The following is a 22,121-nucleotide window of genomic DNA, read 5'->3' as shown; positions in this document are numbered from 1 at the left end:
AAAGATTAATTGTAGCTCACCCAAACATAACACGAGCAGATGAGTTTGTGCTCGAAGAGTTCCCAGCAACTATATCATACTGCATATCATCTGCTATGTAGTAGCCAGATGTCTCACTGCCATCATCGTATTGCAATGTGTATTCACATTGATTTGTAGCAGAACAATTTGTGTCAGAATATTGTGCTCCAAGAGCACATCTTTGGTCTGAACACGAGATCAGTCGAGCTGTTGACGAGCTTGACGGATCAAAGAATTGCAACTGAATCTGTTAGGAAAAGCAAAATTTAATCAAACAATATGCTGATAGTTTTATAGCTGAATTACAATGATTGAAAGGCTAAGTCCAATTCTGGTATTAACCAACTTTCCTGAGAAAATTGAAGGAAAGGTGTCTTTTAAGTCTTGAATGAAGGATTGGTGACATTGACCAACAGATAGAATCAAACATTATTAGGAAACTTGATCAAGTTAATTGTGGATTTGATTAATATTTTCAAAACTTTCTAATCTTTTTGAAAATACAAATCAACCCAACCCAACACCCTCTTCAATCCAAATCAACCATTCTCTCCTCTCTCTCGACGGCTTCTCTCGACTCTCTCCCAACCAACAGTTCTGCAAAATTTCTCCCTTTAACCCCCGACGACTTCTACCTCCGATGACAAATAGTTGGGCTTCGAGTTCCCCTCTTCAATTCAATCAACCTGTCTCTCAACAGCTTCTCTCAACTCTCTCCCAACCAACAGTTCTGCAAATTTCTCATTTCAATCCTCGGCGACTTCAACATTCGACTACAAATAGTTGGGCTTCGAGTTCCTTTTCGACTTCAATCGACGTGACAGCCTTGCTCTCCGGCCACAACAGCTTCGAATGCTTCATCTTTCCTTTTCTTCTTTCATAGGTAAAAATTTATGGCCTTTTTAGTTTTGAAGAAAACGAGGAACTTGAGCCAACTTTTCTTATAGTATTGGTTAGCAATTTCAATATTTGTTGCACTAATTTGAAATGCGGTCTGAATAAAACCCTAATTTCTGGTATTTCTTCTTTTCTCTTTTCGAAGTGAATTATGATATTTTGTTGTTTGTTGTATTTTTTTGAAGTTTGATTTTTATTGTTTGTATTTATAAAAACAAAAGGACAATTTGGTTTGATTTGTTCTGTTCTTGTTCTTGGTAAAAATGGTGAAATTGCTATTTTTTGTTTAACAAAATCGTGCTACTGTTTCCTCCGACAGATTACCCATCTGGTGCAACATATTAACCATCTGATGCAACAGATTTATCATATGATGCAACAGATCAACTATCTGATGCACCAGAGGAACCATCAGATTATAATTTTGATGCAATAGATTAATAATCTGATGCAACAGATTAAATATCTGATGCAACAACTTTACCATATGTTGCAACAGATTAAGCACCGGATAAAAAATATGATGCAACTAATTAACCATCTGGTGAAATGGAAGAACCATCAGATTAATGATCTGATGCAACAGATGAACCTCCTGTTGGATAAAATCCTACCAACTCTTCCTACAGGAAAAGTCCAAGACTTGATTTTTCCAACTGATCATTCATCTGCCACGATAGACGACCTTATGTTGGAAGAAATCTAAATAATATTGACCATTGATAACTGTTTCAACAAATCACTCATGTGTTGCAACAGATGTGTGACCTGTTGCACTGGCCATTCATCTTTCTCAACAGATGAGTGATATGTTTTGAATTGTCGCAACAGATTACTCAGCTGTTGCTAGGATTATTTAACTATTCCAACAGATCACTCATATGTTGCAATAGATGATGTCACAACAGTTGTGTGATTTGTTGAATAGACCATTCATCTGTCTTAAAAGATGAGTGATATATTTTGTATTGTTGCAACAGATTACTCATCCGCTGCAACAGTTTGGTTATATGCTGCAACAGATATACTATCTGGTGCAACAGATCGGTGATCTGTTGCAACTGTTATTTTACTGTTTTGCTTGTTTGATTTACTGTTATCCTTTTTAACGATGCATTAATCAACAATAATATATTATTTTATGTTCCTGTTAATTTTAGATAATATGATTCCCAAAAGAACAGAAACCGAATCAAGTCTAAATAAAGGAACAAGTGAAGCAGCTAGGCTACATCCACCACTCTATGAGCTTGCTTTACAAGCATTATCTTAATCGGAAGCAGAATATGATGAACACAGGGAGAAGGAATGTTTCGAAAGAGGTGATGCAGATGCTAATAGTCCTTCCACCGAAGAGGTGGTCAAAGCTTTCAGCATTGATCGTAATCCTATGAGAATGCAATGCGATAGTGCCGCAGATTTAACAGGTGATTTCGTGGTTAAGTCAGCTATCAAAAAATCTTTCGACGCCTTCAGAAAAATACTTCGAGAACAAAAATTGGATGCTTATTTTAGGGACAGCTGCTTTGGGAAATATCTTGATTTGTCGGAGGACAACAATGCTTGTTTCCAAATGAAAATGGTATATGAACTTCTCAAGCGCAGGTTTATGTATGAAAATAAAGATAAGATGGATGAGGTGTGGATAAATTACTGTGGCATGCCTGTTTGTTTTGGTCGGAAGGAGTTTGCCATAGTTACTGGACTAAAATGTTATCCTCCTTCTCAAGTTATACCTATTCTAACCTAAAAAAAGCACCCCGCACACCCAAAAAAGTCAAAGGCAAGTCGTGTGATCGTGATGACCTGGTGTCCATTGTTGGTCCAAGCTTCAAAAACAAAAATTTGATAGAAGCGTTGAAAGGTAAAGGACTTTCAAAGAAGCACAAACAGTCATTGTGCTTGGTTTGGTTTGTACATAATATTCTTTGGGCGAGAGACGTTCACAACAACATAAGCCTCGGTTTAATAAAGCTCTCCGAGGATCTTGAGGCGTTTAACAGCTATCCATGGGGGTATGAAAGCTTCAAAATAACTGTCAAATATTTGTTGACTCCGTTAGCGCCAAAGACAGTCAACTTATATGGCTTCCCATGGGCTTTCATGGTAAATTTTTCTTTCTTCTATTATGATATCATTCATTTTTTTGCTCAATAATGGTTTTGATTTATTGGCATTATTTTATAGGCTTTGGGCGTTTGAAGTCATTCCTTATTTGAGACAACAAGTGAACTACCAGGAAGGAATTTCCTGTCCAAGAATCTTGAGATGGTTATCGGTCAAAACTGATAAAAATGCAAAATTTCTTTATCTCTTCAACCCCCCGAAGGATGCAATAAGTATAATTATAATTAATTTTTTCTTTTAATTAATGTTTTTTTTGAATGATCTAATCATCATTCTAATATACGTAATAATTTATGTTAGAATGTCCATTCGTCGCTAGTTCCGACCAATCGAGAGATAAAGATGCCATTTTTTCTTACTTTATGGTATGTACAAACTTTATCGGATCCTAAGGTCATCGACAGAATAACAATGGAATTATTTAGAGCAACAACCATTACAAGAAAAACAATTTTGGAGGGTGGGCTTATTGTTGTTGATGGAGCTGTTGGTAGTGGTAGTGGTGCTGCTGTTGTTGCTAATGATGCTCCTCTTACAGTATTTAAAATAAACTATTATGAGTATGATCATACTGGTTATACAGATTTTACCTCTCCCAACGAATGCTCTACATACAAATGTCAAGACTACAGGGCAAAACATGATGTAGTGATTAATGTTATTAATGCATTAACTACTTCTGTAAAGGAATTGACATCTAAGAGGGGTCTCATTCCATCAAAGAGAATTTTATTTTTATCTGCTCCATTAGAGATTAGGGATAGGAGGAGAAGGAGAGTGATTTCCAAGGCATTATCAGGCATCCAAAAAAGCGAAATTACAACTTCTTTGTCTGTGTGTTGCACTAAGTAACGTATAATGTCCTAAGGAGTGCAGCACGAGCTGAAGAAGGTGAATATATTATATGTCTTCCAACTGACAAAACAAACAGACATATATCTGTTTCAACAGATGACACATTTGCTGAAAATTATCAAACAGATATATACATCTGTTGCAACAGTTGACTAACTTGTTGCACCAGATACTTTATCTGGTGCAACATATGTCTCGTCTATTTTAGCAAATCAAACAGCTTTTCGTACAACTTTTATTTGTACCAACAGACGACCTATCTGCTGTAACAGATGATTCATATGTTGCAACGAATGGTTCATCTATTGGAAATTATCACACAGGGTCTTCCTCATATAGAAATTTATCCCAACAGTTGATTCATTGTTGCAACAGAAATATAATATGTTTGGGACAATTTAAAACGGGAGGAAGACCTGTTTGATTTGCTAGAAGAGATGAGTTATCCTTTTTTGTTTTGTTGTGTCTTCGTGATTAACATTGACCAATTCTGGCTTTCCACGTGGATGTAGAAGAAGATATTGCTGAACAGCATTGACAATATGCTACTCTTTTTATGAAAATACGAAGAACAAAAAGTGCAGAAACTGTACGCAAGCGACAATGAAGATCCACGACGACAAAGACGAATTCCATAGCAGCGGATGAAAAACAACTTGTCCATACTGATTCAATCTTTATAGCTTGAGCCTGTCAAAGCAATCCTTGACAGTATACTTAAATTGTTGTTGATGTATTTGTTGAGATCTGTACCCATAACAATTTTTTTACATTTCATTTATTCGTTGACTTATTTCAGCTAATTTATGAAGGCTTCGATTTATTTTATTTTGTCTACGAATTTTATTTATTCCTTAGATTTGAACTTATTAATTGAAAAGGAATACTAGATTCAAATATTGCAACAGATAATGTATCCGTTGCAATAGATGACACATCTATTGGAAAAATTAAACAGATTTAGAAATATGTTGCAGCAGGTAGGTGATCTGTTGGAATTTATCAAACAGGTCTTCCCACTATTGCAACAAATGGACTTTAGATAAAAACATCAAGATAATGCAACAAATGACACATCTATTGAAAAAAAAAAGAACAGATTTAGACATATGTTGCAACAGATGGACTTTATCTATTACAACAGACGACGCATCTATTGGAATAATCAAACAGATTTATACATATGTTGCAACAGGTAGGTTATCTGTTGGAATTTATCAAACAGGTCTTCCCACTGTTGCAACAGATGGACTTTAGATAAAAACATTGAGATAGTGCAACAGATGACCAACCTATTGCAACAGATAAACTATATGTCAGAACAGGTAGGATAATTGTTACAACGGATGGAGAATCTGTTGCATTATAAAAATTCAACTTTCGTTGAACATAAAAAATTGCCACTACGTGTAAAAAGATTAAAGTGAATTGAATTGAAATAAAAAAGGCGCAACCCATCAACGGTGTTCAGTTCAAACTCCTAAAATAAAATAGGCATCAAGTAGACATGTTCATTTTAAAAACGTAAAATAAAATAGGCATTAAATGTGTCAGCCAAAAAACGTAAAATAAAATAGGCATTAAATGTGTCAGTGTTAGGCTGACACATTTCGCTGACTTGCCGTCAGTTGCCCACCAATGGTCATTTTTTCCCCCCCATTGTCTTATATATTCATCTTCCTCCTAAAATTTAACCCTAAATTCCCAAATCTTCTTCTTCATCATCATCTTCTTTTATCTATCCAAATTCTTCAAATTATTACTTTCATTTTTTTCAACTGACCTTGACAATGTCGAGCGCATCTTCTACTATTTTTTGTGATAAAGATTTTCGATATTGTAAGTGCAGTCATGAAGCTCTGTTAAAGACTTCTTGGACTCAACAAAAACTGAATCGTAGTTTTTTTACTTGTAAGATTTCAAAGGTAACATTTTTTTTATTTAATTAGTTGATTAATTATTGACTTGTAATTTATTTATAATTATGTTCGCTTTTTTATAGAAATTGAGTGGATGCGATTACTTTGATTGGTATGAAGAACGACACCCTTCACAAGCAAATCGCGTAATCTGGGGTTTGTTGAACAAAGTTAAGGCTTTTGAAGAGAAACAAAATCGAGCAAGAAGACACTACATTGTTGCCGTTGTTGCTACTGGTTTAGTGTTGTTGGGAACATGGATATTGAAGCCTAATTGCTAAAATTTTCATGGTGGTGTGTGTATTTGCTACTGGTTTGTTGTCGACGAGCACATAGATATTCAAGCGTAACTGTTGGAAAATATCAAAAAGACTTAGGCATATGTTGTAAAATTTAAGTCATCTGTTGGAAATTATCAAACAGGTTTTCCCACTGTTGCAACAGATTAGACTTAGATTATTAGATTATTCATAAAAATAACATCAGCTTAATGCAACAGATGACCAACCTATTGCAACAGATAAACTATCTGCCAAAACGGATTAAAGATATTTTACAATAGATTGACAATCTAATTTATTGCATTATAAAAAACTCAATTTTCCTCAGAAAAAATTATTGCCACTAAATGTACATATAATAAAGTGAAGGGTGACTTGAAATTAAAAATTTCTATTTCACAGGCTCGTCTATATACACAGGCTTAAAGTGTCTAGTTAGTACCCCATAAGCCCAGACTTCTTGCAGGTTTGCCAGAGCGTTGTCGCACAGAAAAGTGGTTGGCTCGGCCATTTCTGTGCCATCAGCAAATATTCGATGTGTGCAAGAGCGTGCGAGCCGCTCGCTTTATGTAACGCCCCGTGTTTCGGGCTAGAATGAAAACCGTTATTTCTATGCGTAGACGATCTAAAATCCATAAATACTATGCAAATTTTCCATGTTAATTAAGTATGTAGTGTGGTAACCTATTTGAGCGTGAATTAAGATCATAAGGGTCCCCTAACTCAAGGTCAAGTTGAAAGCTTTCCTATCGTTCGAGCTTTAGTGAGCGTCAAAACTTGAGTCAACTTCAATCGACCATAGATCCTTGGATATACCGAACTGGGTGGCCTACTATATATCAAATGAAATATCTTTGAATTAGGTTTCCATCGATACCAAATTCGCCTACAACGGACACTCGGTGAAGAAGTTAGAGCATTTTTAGTGTCAGCGTGCCCGTTTGACTGGCCACCGCGTCGCGCTGAGACTTAAAATGATAATTGTCAATTCCAGTAGCTCACTGCAATTTCAGCCCGTCGTGGTGAAGCTTAATACGGCTTTCCAGCCCCGGATTTTAAATTCCAAGGCCAAATTAGACATTTTCCATGGCCCCAAACCCATCCAAACACGGGATTTAATCCCAAATACACCTAAATACATACACTTTTACCAAAATTTATCAAGAACTCACCCTAGGGTTTCAAATTCAAAACCCGAATATCTCAAGATTCAACCGTGGGTTTTCAAAAACGATTGAAGATTTAGAATCCCCAATCCGCAAGCTTCAAGAATCATCCATTATTCTTCGTAATCGAGGTACGTGGGGTTTATCCTAAAAACTACAGGGGCTTAAAACCATTAAAGCATAACTTTAAGATTTTTATGCATAAAATTTAAAGGGGTTTTGGAATCTACATTCTAAATTACATATTTCAAATGGTTTATTGTTACTATTGTTTTGACCTTGTGGTCTTATCCCCTAAATTGATTTACATATATATATATATATATATATATATATATATATATATGTATGGAATTTGAGATTTTAGATTGTTGAGAGCATAAATTTATGAACTCCCTTTCTTGTATTGAATTAAAGATTATGGTTTTGTGATTTAGAAGATGTCTTTGCAATATTATAGCATTTGAGTATGATTTGTAATTGTTGAGAGGGTGTTTCTTGATATAAATGTGTTCTTGTGTTTGAAACAAAGAATTGCATGTGAATTAAGAACTTTGACATGACCACCTGTGCTATTAAAATGCTTGACAAAGATGAGTCCCTTGCATGTGTTTACATGAGGTTTGAGAAAGAGTATCTTTGAATTGAATTATTTAAATGGTGGTTCCAAAACTTGTGTTTTGAAAACAGAGATTTTTGACAGACTAACAATGGCTCAGAGATGTGACTTGCAAGTCAATGGTATGACGATACCATATGTATTTATGCCATAACAGAGTATGTTTTCAGAGCATGCATGTTTTCATAGAGTTTTAAAAAGAGGCTTAAAGAGGGTTAGGTGGTTACCCAAAGAAGGTACGAGTTCAAACAACTCCTAGCCTGAAATCGTATTTGTCGATACGGGTAGATTATTATTGTACACTGGCGGCGGCCGTGTGGCGTAGTAGAGTCAGAGACTCTGACCCTTGCGGCACACTTGGGTTGGGGGCTTTGTTGTCGAGTAAATGGTAGTTTTCATATAGCCCATGGAATTTTCAGAATTGTAGGGTATACCACCTAACATAGGATTAATACAGATTTCTCAGAGTTGTGATGATTTTTTACAGGGTCTTTTGAGATGCCCATGTGATTTTCCGACTATATGATATACTTATGAACTGTTTTAAATTTTTCTCTCATATATGTTGAATAATAAATTATTATTTTCGATGTGCTCTGCGTACCAGTACATATGTATTGACCCCCACTCCTTCCTCCAGGTTCTGAGGCTCAGTCTAGGGGTCCAGAAAAGCAGTAGAGTTTATCAGACAGAGTTGCAGGTGTCCAGTTGGTGAGCCTTCTTTGTTCCAGAAGGCCTGACTTTTCCGCTTATAACATTTATTTCCGTTTTGGTCTACTGGGGGCCTTGTCCCAGTTTCGGACAGTTGTCAGATTTTCATGTACTAGAGATTTCGCAGACTGAGTCAGATCTTATTAGATGTAGTTGATTTTCAGTTTCCATACTATGTTGAATTCAGAATTGACCATGTTTTCGTAGCAGATTATGTTTTTGCATCTTCTTTATTTATATTAATGTTGTGCATGATTACCAGATAGATAGAGGTGTTTCAGGCCTACATAGTTCGGAATACTCGTCACGGCCAGGGCCCCAGTTCAGGTCATAACAAACTTAGTATCAGAGCACGGTTCATGGTCCCAGGTTATCTGCGAAAACGCGTCGGATAGAGTCTTGTTTATGGGTGTGTAGCGCACCACACTTATAAATAGGAGACTACAAGGCGCTTAGGAATGTCTCCCTTTCTTCATGTTCTAGTTCGTGCAATAGAGTCAGAATGTTCCTCCTTCATACTCTAATTCATGCTATGGTGACGTCCATACAAAAGTAAAATCATCCCAAATTCTTTCCTTACTCTGATGTTCTCAGACCCGTCATATTTCTGGGGTGATTCAAGTGTAGAAGTTTAGAGTCTAAATGGTATTATCCCTTCGGATCGCGTCATATAAGATCTTAAAATTGTGCAAGGACTTGAGAAGAGTCCGCTATTGCTTCAGAGTGTATTGGTTCTAGTGTGAACCTTGATCTTGATGAAATCATTCTTTTCAGCCTTCTGTATTGAGTATATTCGGCCCTTTTCAGAAATTTATGTTGCAGATGTCATGCTTAAAGAAAAAGATATATAGTAGAAGTATTGGAATTGTATTTCCACCCAAATAGTAGTATAAGTTAAAGTGTCGGTGTCATGATCTATTGGTAGCTAGTAGCTTGTCTGGATTGTATGATAATCTGTGGGGGAAATATTTGACTCAGATTTTTATCTATACAAAGTAAGATGTGTATTCTCAGATTATGGAATATTGTGTGACAAGATTGTATGACAAGTTTCTATCTCTCGAAAATATTTTATCATCGTGTTGATGAAACTTAAAAGTCTAGTGAAGCCGTGTGAGGCCTATTTCGATTCACTCGCAATTTGTCGTTTAATGTGTTGTGCTTGTGTTGGTTGAATATATGTATAGCTGAATCTTTTTGCATGAGATAGAGTTGGTAATAAAGCGATTCGTCCTTGTGTGTTAGTTTATTAGTAGAAGATAGAGAAAGAGTTATTAGGCAAGGTGAATTCTCCTTGCTTGAAGTATGAAAATGGCCAGATTAGCCAATAGGTTATAAGTATAGAATCATGGTGGTTGTGGACTTTGAAGGTAGTGTAAATGTACGCTTGGGTAAGTAATTGTGATGTGAGAAAGAATTATAAGTAGATATGATTGTACGGGGTTATAATATAAGGATAAGGTTGACCATGTCTATTATGAGGCTTTAACCCCCTTGACCCTCTTTTCATTGGTAGTTGTAAACTACTGCTACTTGTGAGAAGGTATGTAGTAGATTTTCAGATATTTGGGTAGAATGTTGTAGTAGATTTTGAGATATTTAGGTAGAATGTCCCAATTTGATGGATTATTATATTTATATTATGTTGCATTCTTCATTGGTGGTAAATGATTGATACTAAACTATAGGCTTGAATTTAAATGGTGTGGTGGTAAATAGTGGCAAGAGTTTGATGATGCATGTTTTGTGGGATTAAATTAGTAGGCTTGATGTGCTGAAATAGTACATGCTAATGGATTATGATAAGGAAAAACATTAGGTCATGATTGATTATTGTGGTTATGAAGTTCTAGTGCACTAGTGTTTCGTGATGTTTATTTCATAGTTTCCACGTGAAAATTTTATGTAAGGTTGGGTTGTAAATCATGCATGACACTAGATATTAAGTTTGAACAGTTGATGTCCATGAAGGTGGATGTGAAGAGTTCTTGGTTAATGAATACTAGTTGTACAGAAGTGATCTAATAGACTTGAACGGTGCACGCAATAGATTAAGTTTATTTGATTCGTAGCAAAGTATGATGTGTATGTATGAGGTAGAAGTATGCCCAAGGTGATATGGAGTCACAACATTTTTTTTAAGACTATTACATGTTGCATGTGGCTAGTAGACATAGTAGTACCGTTGAGTCGCTAGGTGAAGAAAGACTAGTAGTATGATTCATCAAATACTTGGTGGCATCCATGTTAAGTGTTATAATCTAAGTTTGAATTTTGAAGGTTGAACCGACAGAAATAAGAGTTGAAGCGCTATAGGGTGTGCACTCCGACTATGGGAATACTCACGAGGATTCGAAGTTAGTAAGTGATCAAGTGTTATGTGATTAACTATTGGGGCTATAGAAAGATAGAGTGTGTCTCAGAAGGTAGGATTAGCAGTGGGTTTTTCCCCCTTTCAGGTGTATCCATTCGGGTTCAGTTCTATTAATTGCATGTATTGTCGTATTCCAGATCCTAGAGTGCAGTGAGAGTAGTTCAGTTTAGAGTCTAGTAAGGGATCTCTCAAACTTAAGATGATGGATTAAAGCTAAGGGGGAGATCATAAAAAAAAGTGACCAAGATAGGCTCTCAGATTCTTGTATTGATGTTAGTATGATATAGGACATCAGGAAGTGAGGGTGAGGCTCAACCCATTCTTATCTCAGTATTTTTCAATTATCCCAATACTTACTCATGCTTTACGTATTAGTTCCATGATCATAGTTCATGTTCATGTATATGATAGGGAGTCACGTGCTTTTCCAGTTCTAAAATGAGGAGTTCCAGTTCATTCAGTAGTCAGAATCACATTCCATATGTTATGAACTTCAAATTGAGGTCATGCAGCTCATGACTCATGTACTCACTCTTTATAGTGTGCTCAGTTCCCATAATTCATGCTATACTCTTTATGATTGATGAAATTCAGCTTATAGTTATGTATGCCCTAATTCAGATCACTTTGATGAATCCCTGATGTTGATTTGCTATTCCTTCGGCCTCAGTTAAGTGTTAAGTCTCGTATAATATCCTTCTATACTTCAAGGTCTTATGTTCTAACCTTTTAGTGACCCTTCCTTATGCGATGATAGTGGTGATGAGCGAATGTTTTTTTCTTTGTTAATGAAAGATCACTGTGTGCGTATTTTAGATAAGGCCATAAGTATGAAGTAAGATTTAGGGCCAAGTCTTTGATAGATATGATGGTTAAGGGAAATTTGTGTGTGTATGTTCTTGGGGTAGCTCGTGGAAGTTATATTGATAATGGATTAGAGAATATGTGAAGTATGTCCTTATGGGTATTTTCCTTGGAGTTCATATGTGGTTATAAAGATAGGCTTGAATGACATGTTGAGATTTAAGTGGAGGAACACAATATGCCCTAGTGAATCCATAGTAAGGGATCGGAGTTAGTCATTGAAGTGGTAGGGCACGATTGAATCATATGGTTTAGAATAATAGCGTGGTGTGGCATGGTGTATTTTTTTGACTTAGAGTTAGGCTTGATCATGGTGAAAGGATTAAGCTATTTTAGACATTAGTAGAAATATTTGTCAAGGCTTATATGAGAATTTTAAGTTGAATTGAATGAATATGAGATTTAAGGGGAATAATATAGTTAAGGGATATTCGAGAAGTGTGCTAAGCTTGAAAGTAAGAAGTTGTATTGCCAAAGGCCTGGTAATTCTATCTTAATTTATGAGTTATATGTCTATATTCCAGGCCGTAGAGTAATGTCAATGTTCGGATCCTATAGTTGGATGTATTGTGTGACTCATGCCCAAAAATCTTTTACTATCTAATGCTACTAGAACCTTTTCAGGAAGAGTGTTGATAAGATACTCCAGATTGAGTATAAGTTTCCAGTATAGTTCAGTTTATGTGGCCAACAAATCAGTTTAGCAGTCAGATTCACATGACTTGTTTTCTCGTCTTTTCATTTAATCATGCTACCCAAAAAAAAAAATCTTAGATATGTTATTATTCCAAGATAGAGTATACTAGTAGTTGTGAGTAAAGATCAGTTCATGTGTCATGTACTAGATTCAGATTCCAGATGTTCAGTTATGATTCAATTCGTAGGTGCCTAGTGCATCGCCAATTTTTCCGAGTATCTTAGTGAATTGAGCATTCATAGAGGGACATAGTGTCCCAAGGGGGAGATACCCCATCTAGTTGCATGCATAGATTCTTATTACAAGCTTCGCATCAGTTATTACCGCGTATTCAGTCATACATTTATACATTAGTTCAGTCAGATATGCATGCATTAAAAAAATACATGTTCAATAGAAAATTTTCATCTTATGAAAGTAGCTTCAGTCGTGTATTCCATGCATCAGATATGCATTTCCGGTATAAGAATTCAGAACATCAGTAGTTCCAGTCCGATAGTCATATTTCAGATCAGTGTTTTCTTTCTTAGATAACATATCATGTCCGCGTTATTCCATACCTTTAAGCTTCAACGTTCCTACCCATCATTCAGGGACGAATGATCCCAAGGGGGAGATATTGTAACGCCCCGTGTTTTGGGCTAGAATTAAAACCGTTATTTCTATGCGTAGACTATCCAAAATCCATAAATCCTATATAAATTTTCCATGTTAATCAAGTATGTAGTGTGGTAACCTATTTGACTGTGAATTGAGATCATAAGGTTCCCCTAACTCAAGGTCAAGTTGAAAGCTTTCCTATCGTTCGAGCTTTAGTGAGCGTCAAAAATTGAGTCAACTTAAATCGATCATAGCTCCTTGTATATACCGAACTGGGTGTCCTACTATATATCAAATGAAAGATCTTCGAATTAGCTTTCCATCGATACCAAATTCGCCTAAAACGGATACTCGGTGAAGAAGTTAGAGTATTTTTAGTGTCAGCCTGTCCGTTTGACTGGCCACCGCGTCGCGGTGAGACTTAAAATGACAATTGTCAATTCCTGTAGCTCACCGCGATTTTCAGTGCATCGTGGTGAAGCTTAATACGGCTTTCCAGCCCCGGATTTTAAATTCCAAGGCCAAATTAGACATTTTCCGTGGCCCCAAACCCATCCAAACACGGGATTTAATCCCAAATACACCTAAATACATACACTTTTACCAAAATTTATCAAGAACTCACCCTAGGGTTTCAAATTCAAAACCCGAATATCTCAAGATTCAACCGTGGATTTTCAAAAGCGATTGAAGATTTAGAATTCCCAATCTGCAAGCTTCAAAAATCATCCATTATTCTTCGTAATCAAGGTACGTGGGGTTTATCCTAAAAACTACAGGGGCTTAAAACCATTAAAGCATGACTTTAAGATTTTTATGCATAAAATTTAAAGGGGTTTTGGAATCTACGTTCTAAATTACATATTTCGAATGGTTTATTGTTACTATTATTTTGACCTTGTGGTCTTATCCCCTAAATTGATTTATATGTATATATATATGTATGGAATTTGAGATTTTAGATTGTTGAGAGCATAAAATTATGAACTCCCTCTCTTGTATTGAATTAAAGATTATGGTTTTGTGATTTAGAAGATGTCTTTGCAATATTATAGCATTTGAGTATGATTTGAAATTGTTGAGAGGGTGTTTCTTGATATAAATGTGTTCTTGTGTTTGAAACAAAGAATTGCATGTGAGTTGAGAACTTTGACATGACCACCTTGTGCTATTGAAATGCTTGACAAAGATGAGCCCCTTGCATGTGTTTACATGAGGTTTGAGAAAGAGTATCTTTGAATTGAATTATTGAAATGGTGGTTCCAAAACTTGTGTTTTGAAAACAGAGATTTATGACAGACTAACAATGGCTCAGAGATGTGACTTGCAAATCAATGGTATGACGATACCATATGTATTTATGCCATAACAGAGTATGTTTTCAGAGCATGCATGTTTTTATAGAGTTTTAAAAAGGGGCTTAAAGAGGGTTAGGTGGTTAACTGAAGAAGGCGCGAGTTTAAACAACTCCTAGCCTAAAACCATATTTACTGATATGGGTAGATTGTTACTGTACGCTGGCGATGGCCGTGTGGCGTAGTAGAGTCAGAGACTCCGACCCTTGCAGCACACTTGGGTTGAGGGCTTTGCTGTCGAGTAAATGGCAATTTCCATATAACCCATGGAATTTTCAGAATTGTAGGGTATACCACCTAACGCAAGAGTAATACAGATTTCTCAAAGTTGTGATAATTTTTTACAGAGTCTTTTGAGATGCCCATGTGATTTTCCGACTATATGATATACTTATGAACTGTTTTAAAATTTGCTCTCATATATGTTGAATAATAAATAATTATTTTGGATGTGCTCTGCGTACCAGTACATATGTATGACCCCCCCTCCTCCCTCCAGGTTCTGAGGCTCAATCTAGGGGTCCAGAAAAGCAATAGAGTTTATCAGACAGAGTTGCAGGTGTCCAGTTGGTGAGCCTTCTTTGTTCCAGAAGGCCTGTCTTTTCAGCTTATTACATTTATTTTCGTTTTGGTCTACTGGGGCCCTTGTCCCAGTTTCAGATAGTTGTCAGATTTTCATGTAGTAGAGATTTCGCAGACTGAGTCAGATGTTATTAGATGTAGCTGATTTTCAGTGTCCATACTATGTTGAATTCAGAATTGACCATGTTTCCATAGCAGATTATGTTTCCGCATCTTCTTTATTTATATGAATGTTGTGCATGATTACCAGATAGATAGGAGTATTTCAGGCCTACATGGTTTGGAATACTCGTCACGGCCAGGGCCTCAGTTCGGGTCGTGATACTTTAGCAGCAGCATCTTTTGAAAAGATCATTCCCCTGTTTCGACCTTCAAAATCCCATGATTTTTTCATCAACACTTCCTTTGTCAAATGATTTATCAGTTTACTCTCCCTCAACAAGATGGGAAACAGCACCATCAGTGGCTCCACGAGGAGAAAAAGATCAAAATCATCGACGAAAGGTACATTGGATTCATAAACATTGATCTTTCCCTCCTCGAGTAGTATCTCAACAGCCCGATAATGCAAGCCATTCATGCTAATGATTGCAAGAATCCTTTTTGCCTCGATCCAGCTCTTGCCGTGTGGATTTGGCCTGTCCCCTCTAACATATCTTAATGTTTCTTCTTCATCCAAGATCAACGTAGGAACTAGGAAATCAAGTCCCACGCAAAGGGATGACGCCTCTCCATTGAGTTTATCATACCTATCCTTGAGCTTCTTGCAGAAGTCGAGGTCCATTATCCTATCGACAGTGTCATAAGCTTCCCGGTACGTTAATTGCCTTTTCCTCATGAGGCAGAGAATTATGTCAACATGTTGTGAGATAAGAAGTCAATTTTTAAATAGGTTAGTAATTGTAAAGATGCAATAGATGCTCTGAATCAATAATCCAATGCAACTTATGCAACAGATGGATAATAAGTTGCAACAGAAACACAACCAGTTGCACCAGTATACCCAGCTGTTGCAACAGATGTGAAATCTGTTGCGTAGTTTCTTCTTAATGGGGTAGATTAGAAGGGCTAGGTTAGGAAAAGTAAACTTCCCTTGTCCTCGTACGGCATACGCATATCAGTCATAGTATAGAAGTCTTGGGGGAGAAAGGGAGGCCTGGGGTAATCTGGTGTGCCTGGCTTGGCATTCTTGGCCTGTTGCAGATTCCTCTTCTCTTCGGCGCCAATTTTCGCGTATATGTCCACCTTCTTGATCGGGCCCTGAACTTCAACAGCTTTTGGAGAGAGAGAGGAATTATAATTTCTTTTGATTTTCGAGCGGAGTGTACGTCTCTAATTGCTCTTTTCTTTCTCCTAACCAACACTGTAAGAGTGTGTGGCTCCCTCACCTTCTTGGATGGTATGACACACCTCTTGGATTTGAATTCCTCGATAGCTTTAGAGATAGCCTCTACTTTTTCAAAGAGTTTATCTTGTCTGTCCTTGCACTCATATTTATTCTTTCTTGAGCATCAACGTGCTCATCATCACGAGTGGTAGAAGCATCAACATGCTTTCCTCCAACACTAACAACTCCACCAGAAGAAGCACCCGAATTTGCCTTAGTAAAAGGTTGGTCATAAAGAGCCTCAATATTAGGCTGACCTTGTCTAACTGCTCTTCTTATGGCTGTTGCTCTAGCTAATTCCTTCTTCATTAACTCCACCGTTGGGTCTGCAATAGTATCAACATGACCTAGAGTAATATAAGAAGTCATCACTGACTCCTCCTCAGTAGGCATGATCCATGGATGCACAACCTATAAAAAGGAAAAAAAAGACAAATGCATTTAAATCATATAATATAATAATTTTCACAGTTGGGCTACATTTTTTTTTTAAAAAAAGACCCATCCATTGCATAGTTTGCAGTATATGGTTAAAATCCGTTTGAGTCTGGTTCAGATAAACAGAGCAACATATGGATAATCTGATGCAAAATATCAATCATTTGTTACAACAGCTGCACAAGACGGGTAATCTGTTATGCAACAGACGATCTATACATTGCAATAGATGAACGATATGTTATCAGATTAAACATCTATTGCATAATTTGCAGTAGATGGTTAATCTTTTAGGAGTCGGGTTCAGAGAACCAAAGCAACAGATGGGTAATCTGATACAAGATATACCCCATCGCAACAGATGTCCCATCAGGTGCATCAGATATAATATCTGTTGCACCAGATATAACATTTGTTCAATATCTTTCCTATCTTTAAGTAGAATTATTTTACTTAAAGAAGACGTACTGTATCATCCGAAGGGTTAAAAAGATTAGCCTCTTTAATATTGGTGTTGCTCTTTGCAGCCAACCACCTAAACATCCCTGGATGAGAAACCTCATCCGGGTAATCCATTAACTGCTTTCGGAGGGAAGGAATGGCTTCAAATGCCCAAGCCTAAAAAATGTAAACAGGAGCAAGCAAAAAAAATCATAATAACTATATTCAATATAAATTAATGGATGAGTAAAATTAGTGATTAGTTTTACCATGAAAGCCCAAGAAAAGTCGTATAATGTGGTCGTCCCTGAGGATATCTTTGTCAGTAACTATTGGACAGTCAAGTAGAAACTGTCATATCTCCAGGGATAATTGTTGAATTTATCAAAATCCTCAGCACGCGCCAACAAATCATCTTCTATGACCTTGTTGACGTCTCTTGCCAATATAACCGAATGGGTAAACCAAACTAAGCACAATTGCTCCCTGTACTGCTCTGGTATGGTTTTATCCTCGAGATCTGTCAACAAATTCGATGCTTTGTAGCCACGTCGAGCAATGTCAAACAACCCATCTATTTTTTCTTTGCATTTTCTTTCCTTGGATCTTTTGCGGAGTGGTGGTCCTTCTGGACGATGGCATCTCAGGCCCGTCACTATGGCAAACTCTTGCAAGCCAAAACAAACAGGCATGCCACAGTAGTTGATCCAGATTTCATCCATCTTTTTTTTGCCCCCTCCTCCGGATCTTTATCATCTCCCATGTACTTGACCTGCGCTTGAGAAGACCATATACCATCATCATAGGGAAACGGATACGGGCAGAGGGGTCCTCAGGCAACTCAAGAAAGCATCCGAAGCAGCTCTTCTTAAAAAGTCCGCCTATGTTTTCGTTCTTCATAATTTTCATAAAATGTTCAAAAAATTTTCCCATCTGACATTTAACTACAATTTGACCAGTTAGTTGTTTTCCTTCTGGGTCATTTATCGACATTGCAACTTGAAACCTATCAATACTAAAAGTTTTGACAGGATCATGCTGGGATGTCGATATTAACTCACGCCCCGTCGGTGATCCATTATCATCATGTTGATGATCATCCTCTCTTTCGGACTCTCCAATTCCTTCTCTTTCTCACTTTCATTTTCTTCATCACCATCTACGGACCCTTGTCCACCTCCCTCAACGTTGTTTTCACATCTCTCCTCAGCTTCACTTTTCCCTAACTGAGATGGTTCAGGAAGTTTCTCTGAATCCCTCTGTACTGTAGCCTTTTTTTTTAGTGGTCAAACGTTGATCCACTTTCACTTTCTTTTCTTTTAGGAGACATGTTTTATTTACAGACAAAGAAAAACAAAAATTACATTACAGTTGATGTATGCATAAATTTTGAAAAATACATTATAAACACGACGAATACCGACACACCAACAGCCACCACCACAAACACCACCAACCAATGCCAACAAACAAACAAACACTTAAATACCGACACCACCACAAACACCACCAACCAATGCCACCACCGGTGCCACCACGACGACCACAAACACCACTACCACCACCACCACATAAGGGTGTCAAGTGGGTCGGGCTGACCCGACCCTCCTAACTAACCCGACCCAATTTGACCCGGCCCGGTAAGCCCTAGGGCTTTAGGATTTCGGGTCTCGAGCCGATTATTATTTTAAATTGGGCCCGGCTAACCCGACCCGGACCAAGCCCGGTCCAGGCCTGCCAGTTAAGCTGCTCGACCCGGATACCTTTTTAAAAAAAAATTAGGATTTTGGGCCAAACTACCCGTTGGTCCAACGGCTATATAGCCGTTTTTGGGTCCAAACGGCAAGTTTGGGCCCATTTCTTAAAAAAAAAAAATTACTTTAAAAATTATTTTTTAATCCCAAAAAAAATTCTATAAATACCCTACAACTTCAAATCATTTTTCACTCTCTCAAATCTCATTCTCTCTCAAATCTCAATTCTCAATTCTCAAATATTCAATATATTTAATTTCTTAAAATGTTCACTTTAATTTTTTTATTTTTCGTTTACAAAGTACGAGCGGAAGTTTCTAAAGTCGCAACCTTCGGATACTTCCAAAATTTGGTATTGTCGTTCCATCTCTTACGTTTAATTTTTATTTATTGTATTAATTGTTTAATATTTAATTTTATTATATTTGTGTATTTTGAATATTTTTAGTTTAATTTAATTTATATTATGGATAAATTAACCTCGCTACTAAAGGTGTTAAAATTTTTTGTCCCGGAAGCGATAGTGGTAGTAAAAAGCGAATTACTAGTGGTAGAGGTAGTTCAAGTAGTAGCTATACCCGTGTGCCTTCGTCTCCTGTACCGCTTGGTACACCTTTTGAGGAAGAAATAGGTGTAGGTGCTCACGATATGGATTATGTAGAAGCTCAAGAAAATTACGGTATAGAAGAAGAAAATGAAGTAGATGCGGTTAATTTAGACGAAGATAATGAAAATATTGCTGAGACACCCGCAGTAAAAAATGTTAACGTTAGATGTGAATAGGTTAATCTCCCTCCCCGTCCTCCCAGTGCCCCAAGACCTCGTAAAAGAACTAGTGCTGCATGACAATTTTTTGAATGTATAGCAGATATTGAGGTGCAATGAAATATTTGTCAACAAATATATAAGCATAGAAGTGGAGGCAAGCAAGGGGTACGGGTACGTTAATGAGACATATATCTGAAGATCACAAAAGAGAGTTAAATATTACACAAGGTGGTGGGGATGTTGGTGGGCCAACGCAAACTAGAATGGACCTAGCAACCGGTCACGTAGCAAAGAAGTATAATAAATTGAGGGACCGGGAAGAAATACCTAAAATGGTAGTTGTGGGTTGTTTGCCTTTTAGTTTTCCTTCTTCTGATGCCTTTATTCATTATATACAAGCAATTTATAATCCTATGTTTAACGGTATTCCTAGAACTACTTGTCGGTCTGATATTTTTAGACTTCATTCACAATATTGTTTTTATTTATCAACATTGTTAAAAAATATTCAATGTAGATTGTCCCTAACTTTTGATCTAGGTCGTGTTGTAAATAAAAATGATTATTTAACCATTACTTGTCATTGGATGGATAGTAATTTCGTGATGCAAAAACGTATTCTTGCTTTTTTATATGATGGAGATCGTAAACATACTGGACAATTTATTGTTGATTCTATTGTAAAAATTGCCGGATATTATGGTATTGAAAATAAAATTTTATGTATTGCTTTTGATAATGTTTCTAACAACAAGGCTGCTATAAAAAAAAATTAAAATCTACGCTATCTCCGCCTTTGCTAGAAGTTTTTCATATTAAGTGTGCATGTCATATATATAATTTAATTGTAAAAGATGGTCTTGAGTTTTTTGAGATTTATATTGAAAAAATTCGTCTTGCCATTGGTTTTATTCAAGGAAATAATCTTAGATCAAGAATTAGAGAATTTAAAGTTAAATGTCAAGAAAATAGACTTACACTGATTTTGATGCCTGAGGAAATTGATACTAGATGAAATTCTACGTATGAATTTTTAAAAACTTGTTATAAATATAGAATTCCATTACACTAGCTTTTAAACAACATTGCGGTTCATTTGTTGATTCTGCTGATTCCATGCTACATGATTCTGATTGGATTGTAATTAATGATCTTGTTAGGTTTTTAGAAAATTTTATGTAGCTACGATTGAATTTTTCTGTGCTTATTATCCTACTGTTTGTAATATTTTGGCAAATATAGCCGATATTTCTAGTTTGCTCAAATAATATAAAAATAAAGAAGGTTATTAAGAAGCCGTTGGTGCCACATTTACGAAATTTAAAAAATATATTTTCCCAATTTCCCCTATTTACTTGGTTGGTGCTATGCTAAATCCGTGCATGAAATATAATAGTACTCTTATTTATACTAACTTAGCAATAAATACTAACCATGATTCTGAACAAGTATAACCTGATTTGTGGACGACTATGAATGATGCAAAGGATTACATAGAAAAATTATAAAATCACTATGTAGATTTATTTGATTTAGTCGTACCTACAAATATCACTCCAACTGTCGCTCCTCATCCTCCCGAGGAGCCATCATCTTCTAAAAGGCTGGCACATAGTGGGTTTCCTGATTCCTTTTATGATTTAAATTGTTGAAACAATGTTGATGAGAGAACTTACACATCAACTTATCGGGAAAAGCTAAAATATTATCTTCGGTCAGCACCAGAGGATCGCAGACGACGGATCAACACATTGGATTGGTGGAGGAGTAATGAAACACAATATCCTGCGCTTTCAAGATTAGCTAGAGATATCTTGAATGTTCCAATGTCAACCGTTGCATCAGAGAGCGCCTTTAGTCAGGGACGACAACAGCTTGGATACAATCGACACTCATTGGGAAGCAATGCAAAGAATGTTCTAGTTTGCCTCAGAGATTGGATTAGAGCGGAAAGAAGAAACCAAGGAATGGAATCGGAGCCGAGCAACGAGCTGAAACTTGAAGAAATTATGTCTTTACGGGATAACTCAGCAGAATCAAGTCCAATGCATGGTTTTGCTCCCGTTGACTTCGACTATCCTATACAAGTTCCGGTAAATATTAACATAAATGAATTGGAAAAAATGATGCATAATTTGTAAATTTTTCATTCATGTAAATTATAAATTTCGGATTATTTTGCAATCAATAAAATTTCCCAAATTCATTCACTCCTTAGTCCTTGCTTTTTATATTTTTTCATTTAACGATTTAAAATTTTAAATT

The 22,121-nt window shown here is 36.5% G+C and overlaps 1 protein-coding gene across 1 annotated transcript in view; it reads right to left on the bottom strand.

The window, feature by feature from the left end:
• The window catches only part of LOC107847912 (aspartic proteinase 36), a 47,458-nt gene that overhangs the window by 3,437 nt on the left and 21,900 nt on the right, over positions 1 to 22,121 (bottom strand). Inside the window, exon 3 of the mRNA XM_016692512.2 lies at positions 21 to 268. Within this exon, the coding sequence (XP_016547998.2) occupies positions 21 to 268 (248 nt within the window). The remainder of the gene's footprint in view (positions 1 to 20; positions 269 to 22,121) is intronic.

The sequence above is a fragment of the Capsicum annuum genome, chromosome 11, assembly GCF_002878395.1.
Source record: "Capsicum annuum cultivar UCD-10X-F1 chromosome 11, UCD10Xv1.1, whole genome shotgun sequence".
Taxonomy (NCBI): Eukaryota; Viridiplantae; Streptophyta; class Magnoliopsida; order Solanales; family Solanaceae; genus Capsicum; species Capsicum annuum.
This window is presented reverse-complemented; position numbering and strand designations above follow the sequence as displayed.